This window comes from Anas platyrhynchos, chromosome 5 (genome assembly GCF_047663525.1).
Source record: "Anas platyrhynchos isolate ZD024472 breed Pekin duck chromosome 5, IASCAAS_PekinDuck_T2T, whole genome shotgun sequence".
NCBI classification, from domain to species: domain Eukaryota; kingdom Metazoa; phylum Chordata; class Aves; order Anseriformes; family Anatidae; genus Anas; species Anas platyrhynchos.
In genome coordinates, this window is record NC_092591.1 from 12433366 (window position 1) to 12452749 (window position 19384).

The 19384-nt window shown below is 39.3% G+C and overlaps 1 protein-coding gene across 5 annotated transcripts in view; it reads left to right on the forward strand.

Annotated features, from left to right (window-relative positions):
- BEGAIN (brain enriched guanylate kinase associated) overlaps positions 1-18835 on the forward strand; it is a 161948-nt gene extending 143113 nt beyond the window's left edge. For 4 of the 5 annotated variants that reach the window (XM_072038292.1, XM_072038295.1, XM_072038293.1 and 1 more), the window contains 4 exons: positions 9937-10044; positions 13448-13531; positions 16579-16626; positions 16750-18835. In XM_072038292.1, the coding sequence (XP_071894393.1) occupies positions 9937-10044; positions 13448-13531; positions 16579-16626; positions 16750-18102 (1593 nt within the window). In that variant the 3' untranslated portion in view covers positions 18103-18835. The remainder of the gene's footprint in view (positions 1-9936; positions 10045-13447; positions 13532-16578; positions 16627-16749) is intronic. The other variant, XM_072038294.1, reaches the window with a different exon arrangement.
- The last annotated feature ends 549 nt before the right edge of the window (positions 18836-19384 follow it).

Below are 19384 nucleotides of genomic sequence, written 5' to 3' on the forward strand. Positions count from 1 at the left end.
GTGACATCTCTTTTGACCAAAAAGTAGAGTCTCTCTTATCTATACAAACTCTGGAGACAACAGTTCAAGTGACCACCCTGAACAGCAATGTAAAGAGCATACAGCAGTGGGTTTCCTGTCTGCTTGGAGGAGCAGATCCTTTCATAAAGATGTATTCTTATTTAATTTTCTTTGGATTTTGTTCCAGCAGTCAGATGGAAAGGAAATGTTGCACTTCCTTTATAGTAAACCTTTATAAGTACTCTGAGTGACCCATTCTGCAGTCTTTCCTTATAAAAAATAGAGTTTATTCCTGAAACACAAGGCAGCAAAAACAGTGGCCCCACTACAAGGATCAGATGTGACTATAGCTAGCAAAGCCTCATGTCATCACACCAAGCAGCAAACTTCTGTCATGTGCTCTTGCACGTGCCTGCCCGTCACTCCAGCCAGGGATTCTCAGCAATTCTGCAGCTAAAACCATGTCAGAAAGCACTACATCAACCACCACCAAAACAGTGGTGGTTTTGCAGAATGTGGTGGTTTGTGCAGAAAGCTTTGTTAGGAGGCAGAGGAGATTTGAGTAACATATTAGATGGACTGGAAGCAAAAGTCTCTTTTCTTGCTCAGGCAAATTATATTATGACTCTTTTATTTTTTAGACTGTTTTTCACATTATTTATTTAATAGAATCACAGAATGATTTGGGTTGGAAGGGACCTTAAAGACCATCCAGTTCCAACCCCCCTGCCATGAGCAGGGACGCTTCCCACCAGCCCAGATTGCCCAAAGCCCCATCCAGCCTGGCCTTAAACACTTCCAGGGATGGGGCAGGCAGAACTTCTCTGTGCAACCTGTCCCAGTGCCTCACCACCCTCTTAGTAAAGAGTTTCTTCCTTATATCTAATCTAAGTCTACCCTCTTTAATTTAAAGTCATTACTACTTGTCCTACCACTGCACTCCCAGATAGAGTCCCTGCCCAGTATAATTATACTTGGTTATGGCAGTTCAAATTGGGATGCTGCCAAAAAGACCTCTTTAGCAAGGTCTGAGGTGTTGGATATTTGACCAAAGCATTTTACTTTAATAAACTTCCCTTCCTTTGCCTTGAAAACACATTATGGGGATTTCTTCACAATGTTATCAAGGAGCTGCGGTCGATTGGAGGGAGGGGGGAAATAAGTATCTTTACCCAACAGGAGATTTTACATAGTAAATAGCAGAGATATTTTTTGATAAAACATTAGAGGCTAAGTCACACAGAAGAGACTCAAGTACATTATGACCATTCTCTGTACTGTATTTGCAATTTTTCACCCAGTTTACCAAATCTTTCCAATCAATATCTCAGATGATGTTTCAATGTAGGTTAAATAATTTTAAAAGATTAAAAGAGAAGATTATATAGGACATATACATATTGTACGTTGACATGTTTATAAGGATCCATTTCAAAAAAAGGGACAGCCTTAAACATGAACTGGGGTATTCAAGAGACAGAAACCTAAATGATAAAAATAACAGCAATAAGACCAGTACACTGATTACCATGATTTCCTCTCATGCAAGCACTGCAGGGAGAGCAGGGCAGCCTGCAAGCAGGCTGTTGCAGCTGGCCCTGAGCTGGCCAGGCACCACGGAGCAGGACTTGGATGCAATTCTGGATCTGCACTACAAGAACAGATTTGAGCACTCGAGCTCAAGTATAAACCTACAGAGCCTATTCAGCCTTGCCACAGGAGTGTGATCAGTCAGAGCAAGCTTATCTGAGAGGGAATTATGTTAACTCCCAAGAGAGAGCATTTAGCTAAACAGTTATTTTAAGACAGCAATTACATTCATTTTTATTTTACCTACCTAATTATTAAGAAAAGATGTCAAAAGGTGGCAGGAAATGTAAATTTAAAAATTCCTAGAGCAGAACAAAGTATTAAAGAGCAAAGTACTGTAAATAGTCTAGCCTTAGTTTTGTTGCTAGGTTGGGAAATTGCCCTTGCTTAGATAGTTAACTCCAATTAGAATGTATTTACATATTAAAATTATCTGCAAATAATATGAATAAATATGATTCCAAATTCCAGAATTCCACATTTTCTTTCCCGGGCCATTTTACTTTTTATTCAGAGACATTAACACATCTTTCTCTTCCCAGTCCATTTAAGTAGAGTCTAAGCAATATCCTGTCTCCAGTAATTTCTCCATTTCCACAGATGAACCTGTGTGGCTAGAAACTTTGAGCACTAAACAGTCATTAGAGTGACAGCTTCAAGCTCCAAGCCTGGTGAGCCTACCTGGTGTGATCTGAAGTTATGGTACTTATCCTTTTCTACCCATTCACATACCAATTCTTTTTCTCTTTGCAAATTGTTTTGTTCCTTACCAGTAGCTCAGCTGAATCTTCCATTCCCTTTCATTTCACTATGATTATATAATCCTTTTTAATTATGTTGATTATCTCCTACATAAAATTACAAAATCAAAATAACCTAAGCTATGGCAGCAGCACACAATCTAGACCCTTTCTGAGCCGACTTAAGCTGTCGTTTCCCTTTTCTTATGTGTTCGTCATAAGAAGGGCCTGTCATGCTGGAATGCTCTTGCCACTATCTTCTCTGAGTGGAAGAACTCCAACATGACATGCATTTTTGCAACAGGTAAGGCCTCAGGCAAGAGATACATCAACAATGTATTTTTTCTGTCTTTCCCAGGAAAGTGAGAATTTTAAAACCCTTAATGTCATAAATTTGTCTCTGAAGAATGCAGCCTTGCCTGTGCTTTGAAACAGAAAATCACTTTCAATAAATATCTAACATACCATAGAATAAATATAATGAATTAGTCATTACTCCTTACCATACTGTAACAGCTTTCCTGAAATCCAGGCTTTATTAGCATTATGAAGAGGTGTTGAGACAAGGATGAGTGTTCTGGGGATTATTGCAGTGGGAAGCAAAGATGAAGCAGTGGCACATCCTGAAACGCACTCAGGGTGCTGCCACCAACTCTGCATAAGACCCTACACATTCCTGCAGTTTTGTTCGTAACTCGACAAAGAATTACCTAATAAATTAGCAAAACATTTGGCTCTTTTTCTCTAGTTGCTCATAAGCATGCACATTCTTAAACAGCCTCGTGGATTCAGTAAGTCTGTAAGAAAATAGCTCCTTTATATACTTATTTTGCCATTAAACCAAAATAGGATTATTACGCAAAGTAGTTAAAAAAATGCAAGAAGCATTGAATGGTGTTATCAAGCAATGGTCAGTACGAAAATACTTACACCCCGAGGTTCAAGTCATGAACTGGCTTCAGCTGGCACAATTTGATCATTTTGAAAACTATTTTACTGTTCTTTTTTCTTGTTCTCATCTTGTCAGCTCACAGTTTTCATTACAGTTTCTGCCCCTAGGTGCAAGTGCATGTGAGTAGGGGATATCTATAGCTGGGCTCTGAACTGACACACAAACTCATGTAGCTCCAAAGCATCAATAAACATGCACGTACACAAACATGTAATCTGTCATAACAGGATCTGCAGAGCAGAAACTAACGTGCAGTAATGCTTAATATTATGAATTGCTGCAGAAAATATCCAGTCATATCTGCAAATCTAAACCATATTTTGCTTTTTTATGAGTCAATTGAAAAAACATATGTCATGCATATGGTCTATGGGGAAGCATTGCAAATAGAACAGCTGCTAACTTAAGGAGTTATAACAGAAAAAGAAGAAAAAAAAAGAAAAAAAGAAAAAAAAAAGAAAAAAAAAAAAAAGGTTTTATTTCCACCACAATTTTCTCATGCTAGTTTTGTTTACTTTGTCAGATATGCCCCTGGACTAGTCATCCCTACCACCACCCTGGTTTCTATTTAAGACTGCCAGCAAGCTAAGAGGTCCCTTGGTTCAAACATTATTTCAAACTGTGCCTTGCTCAGAAGGAACTGTGACACACCTGGATGGAAAGAAGAGTTCATATGAGCTTTAACTAAGCCACGCTATTATCTTCTGCAACAGTGAAAAGTTTCCACACCTGGTGGGAGAGACTATTGTGTACTCTCCCAGCCTCCAGTTGTCCAAGGGATGACTGCTTTTATAACTCACTATGATATAAGAGGTACACTGACAGATGCTATAAAGTAAATTCATCCTCACTCATCATTGAGATACTGTCATTGAACAATCACTGAGAATGTACTGAGCATCTAGGTGCCCTTTCTTTCTGATAGCTCTCACACTTTCATCCCTTGTTATTAGCGTAATTATTAATAATAATTAGATGCTGCTCTACTGACAGACATGCATTCACATGCACCAAGTCTAACCTGAGGTCTCTTTGAAGTCTTGACAGAATAGCAGAGAGAAAGTGACTTTGTATTATATTCAATACATACTTATTCACTATTTTATTAGGACCTAAGGATGTATTAATTATATATTAAATCTCCTCTGCATTACAACAGAAGCATTTTCTTCTATGGCAGATGTCAGTATTTGCTTATAATAGGATATTAAAATACCAAGTACTATAACAACTGCAAATGCTCTATGGTGGTTATCACAGCAGTCATGTGAGGTGTGGTAGCCATAATTGCTTACCAAAATCACAAAGTGGTTGAGGTTGGCAGGGACCTCTGGAGGCCACTTGGTCCAGCCCCTGTTCAAACAGGGCCACCCAGAGCAGGCTGCCCAGGACCACGTCCAGGTGGCTTTTGGAGATCTCCAAGGAAGGAGACTGCACAACCTCTCTGGGCAACCTGTGTCAGTACTCTGTCACCTGCAGAGTACAGAAGAGCTTCCCAGTCTTCAGAAGGTATCTCTCGTGTTTCAGTTTGTGCCCATTGCCTCTTGTCCTGTCACTGAAATGAGCCTGGGTCCCTTCATACACATAGATGAATTCCCCCCAAGACTTCTCACATCTAGGCTGAGCAGTCACAGCTCTCTCAGCTTTTTCTCATAGGAGAGATGCTTCAGGTCCTTAATCACTTTTTTGTGGCCCTTTGCTGGACTCCTTCTGGTAGCTCCACATCTTTCTTGTGCTGGTGGGGGCAGAACTAGACACAGTACTCCAGCTGTGGCCTCACCAGTGCTGAGCAGAGGGGAAGGATCACCTCTCTTGAACAGCTCACAGCCCAGGATAATGTTAGTCTTTTTTTGTGGCAAGGACATGTTACTGAATCATGTTCATCTTGGTACCCAGCAGGACTCCTGAATCCTTTTCTGCAGAGCTGCCTTCCAGCTGGGTGGCCCCCAGCATGGTTACCTGGCCTTGTTCCTGCCCTGGTGCAGAACTTTGCACTTCCCTGGTTGGACTTCATATGGTTACAGCTCATTTCTTCATCCCGTCCAGGTCTCGCTGGATGGTAGCACAACCCTCTGGAGTGTCAGCCACTCCTACCAGTTTGTGTCTCCGCTTCTCAACTTCTCTGTTTTGTTCTCCATGGGATGATTTCAAACGGAATATAAAATATGGCAATAAAATATATAGACCTTGTTTTGAAAATACATCCCCAAAACACTTGTCCACCAACTAAGATCAGCAGAATAACAGGAAATACATTGCAGCTGCTTAGCAGATACCTTACAGCACTTATTAATATTTATAGTGAAAAGATCACAACTGAAGCTCTCTGAGAAAAACAGTGAAATAACAGCATTGAGGGTGGGGAATTTCTCCTGCGCAAGTGCTGCCTTTCTCCTGGAAAATCACAGCAATGAAGAAAAAAAAAAAAAAGAGAGAGAGAGAACAGGGTTCTGTCTGTATTGGGGTAAACCTCTATCCAGGCACTCGGGATGGGATAACAGTGCCACTCTGGTGGTATTTGTAACAGATCAAGTCTCTGTCCCTCTTTCTTTCTGTCATTCAGGTGTCATTTATTAAGAGGCATTTCCAAAGGAATGATGCTGGTCTGTCCTGATGGTTATTGCTACCATGACGTTATTCTCATGACAGCATTGAAATGCTATCCGTTGAAATGTTCCTTACAGGAACATCAAGGACAGATTTACTTTGCCATGTTTGAGAAGGCTGACATTTCCACAGAGCAGCACTGCTCATTTGCAAAACTGAGACTGATTTCTAAAGGTCTGTACACATCTCACAGCTCCTGCAGGACAGCAAAGTATGCAGCCTAGCCCTGACCAGGAAGCTGACACCACTTTACAGTAGGACACCCTCCAGCTGCTGTAACACAGGAAAGCACTGAAGGGAAAGTAAAACATTACCAGAGAGACAACCAACTTTATTACATTTTATCCGTCTGTGCTGCAGGACTAGAGTAGGCGTCTTCGTTGATGCCCTAATACATAAGAAAAGCTTTGAGCAGATCCTTTCATCCAGATTTTGTCACATACCAAAATGCTCTTATCTGTTAAGTATTTCATGCTATATCAACCTATCAAAACTCTTTTTACCCCACTCATAATAACAGACACAGGGACCAGACAATACCAGGGAGCTTTGAAAGTCACACCTTACATTTTTGTGTATCTGTGAAGATATGAGAGATATTGCAACTGTCATAGATAAATATTAATAGATAGAGAAGGTTCCAGATCCCCTTGGAAAGAGTAGGTACCCAATTCCTTCATCAGCAGGGATCTGAGTAGGAGGCAGTGAGGCCCATGCTAAACTTGGGCTAGGAGCAATGACCATGAGCATCCCCCAACATTAATATCAGCACTGTGCACCGCTGGAGTCATCCAGCAGTACTAATTTGGTCTGACTCAGACATGGGCACATGATTGCAGTTCTGACAAATTAGTCAGACACCATGCACTGTACTCTTTTAGGTTGGCTCTGCGCCAGGGGAGGAGGCCAGGGCAAGACGCATTGAGCTGACTCAACAAAAATTCCTGAACAAAGATGCACAGCATTTTGGATCAAGCTTCAGGAGCCCTCAGCCCAGCTGCAAGCTGTTGGCATATCAATAACCCCATTAACTTGATCTGTTACTGAGTTTTAGGAGGTAGGTTTTTAGCACCTGCAGAACAGAAAGCTGTGCCAAAAGGAGAGAGAGGAGAGGCCACCAGCACTGTGGATGAGCAGGAGAAGAAAGCATCTAGGAGATGCCAGGCACAGAGGGGTCTACAGAAGGTGCTTATAAGTAAAATAAGCATCTCTATTTGTAACTTGTAATCGTGGCATTGATATTATGATGGCTCTCTTCCTTCCAGCCCCCTCCATCATTTATACTCACTGCTGGAAAAATGATCACCCGACTGCAACCGGAGAGCTCAAAGTTGCACTTGCCAGTACCTAGCAATCCTTTTAATGCAGTTATCCATCACTACCATGCCACATCTTCCAGCTGCACTGTTTTCCTCAAGCTGGTCTTAGAGTTAAGCCTCTGCTCTGTTGTTGCCAAAACTGCACCACAGTCATATCTGGCTGAAGCCCTGAACTTTCAAAAATGGGGACACAGAACATGTGGTCAATACAGAAAAGCCTTTCAGGGTGCTGTCCACCTCATTTTGCCACAGTGGGGCAAACTGCTCCTTGCTCATGTCAACAACACTGATTTTAAGAGAAAGATGCTAACAGAAACTGGTGAAGAAAGCTTGAGGCTAGCCTTTCTTTCTCATTCCCAATCCTCCACAGCATGAATGAGATGGCTGTAACTTTGGTGTCTAGCTCCTGGCCTATGTAATATAAATTTGGACTGAGATGAATTCTACATTTCAACAAATCCAAAATATATTTTTAAGTCTTGCTTGGTCAGATACAAAGTCTGGAAAATGTCAGCCAAAAACCTTCAGTAACTAGAATAAAAGGAAACCATAATTCAGTCAATTCAGCATTACTTAATGCAATGGAAAATACTGTTTCCAAAGCCCAAATCTGTTGCCTTTTTATGAGTTCCTGTCTGTGCTGAAGCCTATAAATCCTAGATTGGACAATCTTGCCTGAACTGCAAAATATATTAAGCCAAGTTCAATTTGGTTAGGCAAGAGCAACACGCATTGAAATCAGACTTAGAGCAAAAAGGGGTCCTACAAATCAGCTGCCCTGGCATTGACGACAACTTGTCATGCAAGGATTGATAAAATCTTCAATACAAAGTTATATGGAAGATTAAGTCTGTACTCAGGGGACCTGGATCCTTCAAAAGCACGAAACAATTTAGAAAACTGAGGGGATACGTTGTCCCCAGGTATTTAGGTAGTTGGAGATGCCAATATAGCACTTGTCTACCTCATTACACAGCTAAATACCTTTGAAAATGTAATCTTCAGTCACGCTCTCAAAGGAGACAGATTTCTAGAGGTGTACAGATGTCCAGGAGGTTTACCAAGTGCCTAGCTGTTTAGTTCCCATTAAAATCAATGAGCGTTAAGGGCCTCATATAAAACCATGTCGATCTGCCTAATTAAAAAACATAGCCCCTAAGATCATGCGTCTTGTTCAAACCAGTGAGGTTGCTGCTCCTGCAAGCTCTCCAAGCTACACTTTGGCTTTCCATGACAGAATCCCCAGGCAGCGAGCAAGAGCACTGGCGAACTGATCAAAGGGGAAGAAAACAGGAGAGGTTTGAGCCTACACCAGGCTCCAGGCTTGTAACAGCAGGGAGCAACCAGTCCCTATAAAAGCTGATATTAAAACAGTCTAGGCCGGTGACCCCCCCAATCATATTTGCACTGTTTAAAGCAAGATATGGGTTCTCTTAGACCATTTTAGAAAGTGTTTTTCTTTAAACAGTGATTTAGGATGAGTTGCCACTTCCAATTTAATCACCCTTTTTTATATAATATAGTCTGGTGCTTTGCAGCTGGATAATTAACCTTGATATTCGTTCAGACTTCAAGACACAATGCTCCCATGGCTGTCAATTAGCTGACAATGCTGAGCATGTGTTAATGGAAGATTTTTGTGTGACCCCGGCAATATGGCATTTGGGAAATTTCAGTACCTAACATGATCAGCCTGATGGAGAAAATCCTTCACAAATTACTCTAACAATTTTAGAATGGAAAGTGAGATTGTGAATTTGTCACTGGAGTAGTTTCATGAAAAACTTTGAACATTGAAGTTTACCCTACTTTCTGTTATTGAGAAGCTGCTTTCTAAAATATCATTCCAGATAATTGGCAAGCCCCCTTTTTATCATGGTCTCATATAGCACAGAGCACAGGGAAGGTACCTTGATCTGAGATACACATAGAACCTACCATACTTTTTTTTGGTAATGTAAAGCTAGAGGCAGGGTTATAAACGGTCGTTACTGTTTTTTTTTTTTTTATATGAGGTGGTGCAACAAACAATGCAATATGAAACTGGGACACAAGGGGGAAGGGCCAGTGGCACTTTACTTTTCCTGCTGAATTCTTTGCATTTATAATGAAGAGTTACAGCTTTATGGTAACAAGATTAAATCGGTGGGCAGAAAGAAGCTTGAATCAGATTATTTTCATATAATTCCGCAGTGGGTCACATTCTGCTAGTGCCTGTGCTAACCCCGCAGTCAGGCAAACATTCATCTTGAGAAATGAACAACTACATTCAGGACTTTTAAAGCAGCCAGAACAGTCAACAGCTAAAAAGAAATTGGCTCAGGCACAGCCACTTTCTTTTTTAAACATTGTTTTTCCATCCTAATGAGAATGGGAGCTAACGGCATAACTGAAACATTCTTGTGGCAAAAGCCAAGAGCAGCACAAGTCACTTCTAGGTTAGAAACTCTGGCTTGCATCAAACAAGGAACAGCTGAAGCTGAACCGAATCCTTTTTCACAGGCTAGCTAGAGCCTGTTGTGAAAGTACCTAGTGTGAGTCTAATTTGACCTCCATGTTTTCAAAGCACATCACCTTATCTGCTGAGAGAAAATAGTAAATAAATAAACAAATAAAAAGATATTGATCTGTTGTGCTTTTCCCTAGGTTTGAGAATGACATCACGCTTTGGGCATTTTACTGAAATATTCTGACAGAAAAAATACTGACTACTCCATTTTCTTCATAGGGTCAACATTATGAAGAGGAAAAACGAGCTTTGAGCCATGAAATAATTGCACTCAATAATCACTTAATAGAGGCCAAGGTGACAATAGATAAGTTGTCAGAAGACAATGTAAGTATTTAATTATGGAGACATCTTGAGGTTATACTCTGAAGTAAATTAGGCAATGCACTTCCTGTGTAATTATAGAATAATTTCTCATTGTTTACATTAAATGTAACATTACCTACACTTAAAGTTCATGCTTGATGTTCTCATCATTTTGTAATTTTGACTCGTTTAAAGTTAAGGGGCTGGAGTGAACCTTTTCATTGATTCTTTTTTTCCTTATGTCTAACCAAAACCTGATTAAAAATATATTCTAAGAAATGGAAATGTTTCCACAATGAATTTGCCATTGGTCTAGTACAGCAGACAAGTAGAAGCGCATGCTCCAAGGTATGGCATGAACATGTCTCAAGTGAGGATTCATCATAAGGCTTTTAGGCATGATGTAGAACCTGACATTTCCCACAGTTTCTCTAATATTTCAGTATTTGCTCACTGACATGTGTTGCCCAGCATGAGAGAGCTCTGCTAGTAGTGAATAAGATTGACCAAACCTGGTCACTCAGATTATCACAGAGGGAGACAGGTTTTCCCCAGCTATGGTTCACATTTAACACTTTACCTATCTCTGTGAAATGAAACAGGGTATATATTTTGTGATTGTCACCCTGCATCTCATTAAACGGTGCTGGAACATGTGGTCTGCAACTGGCAACCGAGCTCATGAAATCCCTCCGGGGACAAATCTAATATAGATAGCAAAGAAAGGAAAGTTGCAGACATTTAGTTGTTGTGCCATTCCTTAGACACTTAGTTAAAAAAATCACCTACAGAAGATGTGTTTCTGTTAATGCTTATTCTTTAACACATTGCCATCTTCCCATATTTCACACAAAATCAAAGCAAGGGTCATGCAATTAACAGGTCTGATGCAATTAACATGTCTGTTGATGTGAATTGTGCCTATGTGATTAACCATTTTCCAATGCAAACAGAGTCCACAGTATGATCTTTGATCTCTACAGAAACTGTTGAAACAATAGATACTTCATAATTCCACTATCTGTAACTAAATGAACTTGGTAAATTCAATGGGCTAATTTCGAGTTTTAGAAGCACACCTATAAATCCAGATTAATTTCATCTGAAATCAGTAGAGTTATTTCATATTTAAAATGGAAGTGAAAGAAATGGTAAAGCTTTTATAATAAGAATTCATGCGTTATATCTACTTCATGAAGTCAGGTTTGAGCCCACATCTGAAGAATTTTTTTCAATACTGATAGCTTTTTAAAGGCAGATTAGACTGACCTGGAATAGAGTACTCTCTTCCAAGACATCAGAATTATTGTGAACCATGCTGAATATTACACTACAGTACAGAAGCCTCAAATACAAGTACTATTGCTTCACAATTGATGTCAATTCACAGACAAAATTCTGCCCTTCGTTATGTGGTGTCACTAATAAAAGTAAAGGATAAACTCCAAATTTTAAAATAAAGAACTATGAAACAATCGATTAATACTATGTCTAATAAGAGAGGGTGTTAAACTGAAGATTCCCACCTGGGGAAAACATGTTTTTATCCTGCCAGTATTTCTTCCTCCAACTTTATTTCCCCCTATTCCATTGGTGAACACATAAAATGATGCTTTTGATGCAAAACTATATTTTAGAGAATGGAAAACACTTTGGACTTAGGATCTGATTATTCTTTTGCTTGCCACAGATGTGGCTAGTTACCATCCAGATAAATATTTAAGACACAAAGTCTGTCCAGCCACACAGTGTGCCCTAACATGTTGAGAACAATGTACATGTGGCACATCCCAATCACATGTAATTTTTTTGGTAGTAATTTTTAAAGTAGCTAAAAATAAAGTGCCAGAAATGCTTTTTGTATTCTCCATGACAACCACTTCACAGAAACAGAGCCTCAAAGCTTTTAAAGAAAGGATTGGATTTTGGAGTGATTTCATTTTTGTGTCCCATAAGGGACCTGGGGTACGTGTCTATGCTATTCATTCTACAGCAATGTATTATGCATTTAATGTGCATGTAATGTGTCAGAATCACATGCATGTGCAACAGATTTTGCTTCTAAATTGAATTCCTGGATTCTTACTGCATCTATTTTAAGGAATAAAGATAATGTGTTCTAACATAAAATTTAAACCTACATAAGTGAAATCTATCTCCCCAGTACATTTAAAGCAGAAAGTAGCATGTTTAATGTTCACACAGACAGATACACATGCATGGAAAAAGTTTCTAAGGGTCCTCAAATATGAAAACATAAATAAACTAATGTTCATGAGAAAAATACATTTACCCACATGCCTCACAGACTCCCAGGAACATCTTGTTGAGCCTGTTATTGTAGAACACATTTAAAATTATATTTCTAAACAGAGAGAGTTTCTGCTTGCCCTTTTCAAAGAAAATATATCCATAAAGGAACAAGTAAAACAGCAAAAATGCGCATGCGATGAAATAATATTAGCACCAGGAAAAAAAAAAATCCATATTTAACACTTTTTTTCTTATAAATATTTTCTAATTTTTACAGGTTAGTATGGCTTAGCATCCACTGTCATTTAAGTTTTGTCTGTCTCAACTATTCCCACCTATAAAGTCAACTTGTGAAGCCAACTTAGTTTTAATTTTTAATGGCACCTTGATCAGAAGCAACATATAACTTACCTCCAGAAACTGGCTGAAGGAGACAGTAACAGTCATGTATATTCAATTAAATTAAGGTGAAAAATGAGTTAAGGGCAAATCCTTGTACTGCATCTTCACATTAGATAGGCTGTGAGACCCATTCAATACAAAAATAGTTTAAATGGCCTGCTAAATTCTCTTTTTCCCTTTGTAAAATTCTCATGATATTTTCTTACCCAAGGAAAATATGCTGTTCTTTAGCATCAAATGTTTGCAGAGAGATTTAATGTATTTGTCTCCAGAATTTACGTTCTGGAAGATAAGAAAGGAGCCAAGAACCACCAAGAAAATTTTATAGGGAGACAAAGGACATTTAAAAATATATACAATTTATATTTCTGCAGTGAATTTCTCCCACCGTCTCATAAGATTTTTTCATCATTTTATAAAGTACTATCTCAGTGCTGATCTCGATAACACTCAGTAAAATTTGACAATTCTTAAATTTTCCTTTTTGCTTAAAATATCATGCTTATTTTAGCCTTCATAGCTCCATGCACGTTAACAGTATAGTCAAGTTCCTAATGGTAAGTATGCATCTTTTGAAATGCAGATTACTGTTCCATAGCTGCAGTTTTAAATTTCTGGTAATTTTATCAACCCTCACAGAGCAAAGGGACAAACTTCTCTGCACCACACAAGAAACACAGAATCTTAATGATTTTAAAAGTTAAAGTATGCTCCAAAGTTCCCCATCAAATTCTAAAACAGTCCTTTTCTTTTTCTTTATTTTTTTTAGGAGCTGTATAGGAAGGACTGCAATTTAGCTGCTCAATTGCTCCAGTGCAGCAAAAATTATGACAGGGCACATAAACTTTCTGAGGTAATGTGACTAAACCTGATGAATATTTAAATAGATAAATAAATGTTTTATAGAAAATAGGTTATTTTACATGTATCAATTCCAGAATGTTTTTGCCCTTAAGGTTTTGATTTTTTTTTTTTTAATTCTTCAAGCAAGTGGAAGGGTGCTGCTATTCTGTGTAGCAGGGGAGGGTGCTGACCAAATCACAGCTGGTAATGTAACTTCATGGTACTCTTTTTTCCCACAGCTCTGCTGTACAATAGAATGGGGTCTCTGCTGACCGTGTTGAAACGTAAAATTAAAACCAAAGTGGTGAGAACTCTGGACTGCAAAATGTTGGTGTTGGGGAGGAGAGGGAGAAGGGGGAAATTACAACCTGTAGGCATCAGAGATTCTGATATAACCAGCTTTCCTCCTGAAGCTATTTTCCAGTCCAGCTAATTTATAAACCTGAATTTTAAAATAGACTGACAGAACAAATATCTTTTTGTAAAGCAACCAGAGCACTGGATGATTGATTTCCAAGGTGTAAGCTTTAATTAATAATCTTCACTTCCAAGGAAGCTAGGCGTGAGAAACAAACTTCTTAAAGGGAAGCAAATGTTATCTCCATGAACAAGGCTGTCTTTAGTGAAGTAGGACCCTACTCAAATCAACAGCTCCTTCCTCATGTATATTTACTTGTTGAAGGTCGCAAAGAAAAGCTTTCCTTTTATCAGTTCCATCAGGTTAGTGTCCCTCCAAATGACCTCTCTTGTGCGATTCTGTGACAGAATTATGTCAAAATTGCATGTGAAATGTATAAACCACCTCTAAGCTAAGAGCACTAAACAAAACTGACAAAGATAGATCAATACTCTTCAATCAAATGGGCAATGATTTCCTGGAACTGAGATAAAACTTCCAGATTAACCATCATCCTGTTATTTTTTCCTAGTAACTGACTTTCCTTAGCGACTCATATCCAGGAGTCATCATCACATTATTCATACCAAAAGGACCCTGCCTATTAGTAAGAATTAGGACCTTAAAGTTACTTAGTTGTTCACTTGCAGAAAACCATCACAAATGAGACCTCCCATAATTTCACAGACTGTAATACACTTAGATAAATGGGAAGACTTCACTCCTAACTCCAAGTTTTTATTAATGTAACAAGTGTGAATGCATTGTCACAGTCACTAAATTCCTTACAAGCACAATTATTGCTTGTTGAAGTATTGTATATTATCCAGAAACCAAACTACAGTAAAACATAGTAATGTGATAGCAATCTCATTTTAGTAATTTCAGTTTCCAGTATAATAACAAAACAAAAAAACTTTTTCTTAATGCATTTCATAATCTAAAAAATGTATACAAAATGGACCAAAGAGTGATGTTACAGGATACTAAATGATAGTTGACCCATACAGCAATTTCATATTAAATGAACCGTATTTCATTTTGTCACTTTTGTGGCAATTTACAGCAGGCCCTATTTTACAAACCACTTATTCAATCTTTGTTCCATCCGTACTTATTCTGACTAATATTGCTGTCTGCTAGCAGATTGGCAATATCATACTCTTTATTTCCAGTGGAAGATATATGAGATAATTATCAACGTAATGGTTATTCTAAAATAACATAGAAATTCTATTGGTTGAAAAACCTCTCATCCTACTCCAGACTAACAAGAGTGCCATTTAACAGCATGCCATACTGAATACACTGAATTCTAGGGATTAAACCAACTTTAATGTCTTCCCAGTTAAGTTAAAAAGAGACTTCACACACTATATAATATTAGATCATTAGAGACAATAGACACTTTGAGTTCTTCTTGCCTAAAGAGAAAGGCTGAGGGGGACCACCTAAATATTCAAAGGGTTGTCTCTTCTAGAGAAACAAAGTTAATATGGGAGTGTGCTAATTGGGGATAGAAGAGTAACCACTATTTGGTAAAGAGCAACTTGATTTCTAGTTAATAATAATAATAATAGAACCTAGTACAGTGCAGCCAAGAATTCAGGGGCTGTATTCTTAAGTGGCACAAAACATGGATATCAAGGGAGCTAACCTTGTCACAAAGTCACAAATCCAGTTACAAACTTAGCCCAAACATGAGTTCCTTGATTTCCAGCAAGAAATACTGAGGGAGAGATCTCATGCAGCAGTCACTTGTATTCCTACGGGATCATCAGTAAACATTTGAAATAAGCAAAGCAGAAAAAAATATGGTTAGTATCATGCTTAGTTATACCTATGTAAGATTTACCTACTGGGCTTTTGAGCTGCACCATAGAATGCAGTCTTTCAACCTCTTCTGGTGCACATGAGAGGATGGCAGGTGGAATCACTGCCCACGGAGCCAATCCCATATTTCCACAGAAACTATATGATTTTTGATGCATAATAGATTTATGGGTTAATTTTGAGTGGTCCACCACAGGAATCAAAATGCATCTTTGGGTTTTAGCTCTTGTTTCTGTTGGTGCAGTAAGAAACTAGAAAAGTTTGCAGCTGCTGGAAGAGGAGGGTATGTTGAGAGGCTGATAAGGATGCTCAACCTGATAAGCAGGGTCCACGTTCTGGGGTAAAGTACCTGGTTTCATTTGCTTCCTCCCAGCACAGAAACACTCCTCTCACAGCAACCAGTACCACTGCTGTAAGTGTCAGTGAAACCAACTATCCTGCCTCTTCAAATAATGTCATTTATAAAACACAGCAGTGAAGGACAGGAGATAATTTGGCTCTGGGCTGGATGCAAGAGAAGCTCAAAGAAAGGCAAAAGAACAGAATATATCTGACCTCTTCCTCTTCTTTCCTCACCCCAGCAGAGAACTCCACACACCAACTTCAAATCACACACATGCAGTCTGGAAAGTGTTGCTGTAGGCTATAATTCCCCACCTGCCTTCTGAAGGTCATCATTTATCACATTCCTTAGTTCATTTCTATCCAACTTGAATTAATTAGGAAGCAATCCTTTCAGTTTCAGTGTTTTCCATGAGAGGAAGCAAATGAAGACTTCCAAATGTTAAGTAAATAAATAAAATTAATTTGATTACATTTGTTTTCAGAAATGCACAGAGATTGTGGCCATCACATTAGTCAAAGAGCCATATATGGTGAGCTATGTAATGTCATAAACTGCACTCCTCTATCAGTGTTGCATAAGCCCAAGCAGACACCAGAACTGATATGCACCTTTTTCCCCTATCCCCTCCCTCTCCCATCTCTTTGTATTGCAGTTGCCATCTGACTTTCAGGAAAGAGTCAGCATCCATCTGGAAAAACATGGGTGCAGCCTTTCTGTCCCCTTGTGCCACACATCTTACGCGGACACCATACCCACCTGCGTCATTGCCAAAGTACTGGAAAAACCAGACCCAAACAGCTTGTCTTCACACTTGTCAAGCCCCTCTACAAGGGAATTTCAGGACTCTGCTGGAAAACTCGGGCAAAGGCCCCAGTACAAGTCAGACATCTACTGCAGTGACACTGCCCTTTACTGCCCTGAGGAGAGGAGGAGGGAGAGGAGGCAGAGTGTGGACACACAAGTGAAAGATGTGGGGTTCCTGCGGTCCCAAAACTCCACAGACAGTACTGTCGAAGAAGATGGTTTCCATTCCAGCTTCTCTCACGAAGCCTTCCCAGAGTATATTACCTCTTTGCCGACCTCCAGCTCTTATTCCAGCTTCAGCGTCACATCCGAGGAGAAGGAGAACGCCCAAGCCAACACAATGACAGCCTCTCAGCAAGCGATCTACATGAGCAACCGAGACGAACTCTTTGAAAGAAAGTCACCTGCAGGTTACGAGCATCAGGGAAGCCCGAGGTTTGCCAAGTCCAAACCTGCGCAGCACATGGAGCTTGCTGACGACAATGAGAACTCGCCCACTTTCACTAGGACTCTGCCTCCTTATGCAAATGAACCCTTTCATTTCTCAGCCATGACACCACAGCAGGCTTTAGCGAATCAGAAAATGAGCACCCACCTTTCAGAAGAAGACTTGCCTGGGCGATGGAGGCAATTGAGCGTGGAGGACATTGGTGCATACTCCTACAGGAACACTGACAGGCTATCGCCCTGCAGTTTTTCAGAGCAGTACTACAGCAGCCCAATTAAAAAGGGAGACAGTCGAGCAAGCCCCATCTATGCCACCTACAAAGCAGATAGCTGCTCAGAGGGAGATGATATCTGCCAAAGCAGACTTGTGGATTCTTGCTTCCTGAGAACAGACAGTGGCCTGAACATTGACATCAGCACTAGCTGTAAGCAGGACAAGTTGCCCACTTACAAAACAAAAGAATCAAGAGACCAAAAAAATGAAAGGATCACCGTCCAGTTATGCAGTAACAAAAACATTGAAAATAGCCCAGTGTTGAAAAGAGAATACGTGGACGTGAGCCCCAACAGCTCAGCAGAGTCCCTCAATCAGAGTTCGATGGAGGCCTCAGAAATCCACCAGTCTTCCATGGAGCAAGGAAGCCATTCGGGTATTCACAGCAAACAGCAGCAGTTTCAACGGACTGGAAGTACTGGCTTGAGTCGGAAGGACAGCCTTACAAAAGCACAACTATATGGAACCCTTCTGAACTAGGCATCTTCCAGAACTGCAATAAGACAACACACAAAAGGAAGCAAACAGCGTTTGATACTTCTAGTGAACATAAGGTTCTCAGAAACAGGATTATTATAAAATATATATTCATAATGGTACTATATGTTTAAAACAAAAATCTCTCCAAAAATGTTATACAGCACTTTTCACTTAACATCCTTTCCACATGGGAGATCATCCCCTCCCCTCTTTTATAAACCTGAAATATTTTTATAAACAAAATGGTATTTATTATACTATCCTAAGCTATTTGAACAGGATTCTTTTCCCTTCAAGCAGGTTTCTTATTTATTTTTGTGCATGAGGCCATCTGTGCCTAAACTCTTGGAGGAAAAGGGTACAATCATGACGGCAGTGACAAAAAAAAATAAATCCACCTGATAAAATACCATAAAATCTCATATGAAAACAAAACTAACAAGAATGGTGAATTTGAAGAAGTATATTTTTTAAAAAGAATGGAATTGTATCTTATTTCATACAAATGTATTTATGAGTGACTAATGTATGCACAAAGTGATACCAATATTTTGTTCTTTTAATCCACTGTGTTTCTGCTTTCCTATTTTTCCTTGTATACTACCTCAAAAGTAATTGAGGGTTTCTTTGTCACATTTTCTGTAGGCTTGCATTTATATTGTCTAAAATGCATGCAGTGTCATAATTAATACTGTATTTTGCATTACTTAATAAAAGACACCAGTGGAGATACTTTATGTACTTTATGGTTTTTTTTTCCTTCATTAAAACATGCTTTGGACAATAGAATATGGGATTGCTCTGGGTAGTATCAGTGCAGCAAGAGTTATTGAGTAAAGCTACTGTTTTAGATTGCTTTCCAAAGGAGTCTGTATAAACCATGGAGCAGCAGTTCTCAGCCTATGGCCTCAGGGAGTGGAAGGACTGCTTCTCATCAGCCTGTGAAAGGAAAGCAAGGAAATAAACCATTAATCAACAACATTAAATTCACTAGGAAAGGCTCTGCACACTGAAAAGAAACTTGAGATCTCGTCACGTAAGATCTTCCTCTATTACACATGTACTTGACACAACCCTTCAGGTCTTTATGGGTCTTCCAAAATTGTACTTTCGCATACGTATTTCACAGGCATTTTTCTAAGATATAAGGAAAAGCTGGTCTTCTGTAGCCTGTGGCAGTTTCACCCTTGAAACTGAGAAGCCATAGTTTAACCTGTAGTTTTTGCTTTTCGTTTAGTGTAACCTGTAGCTTTTGCACTTCCTGCTCCAAGTGTTTTCTGTT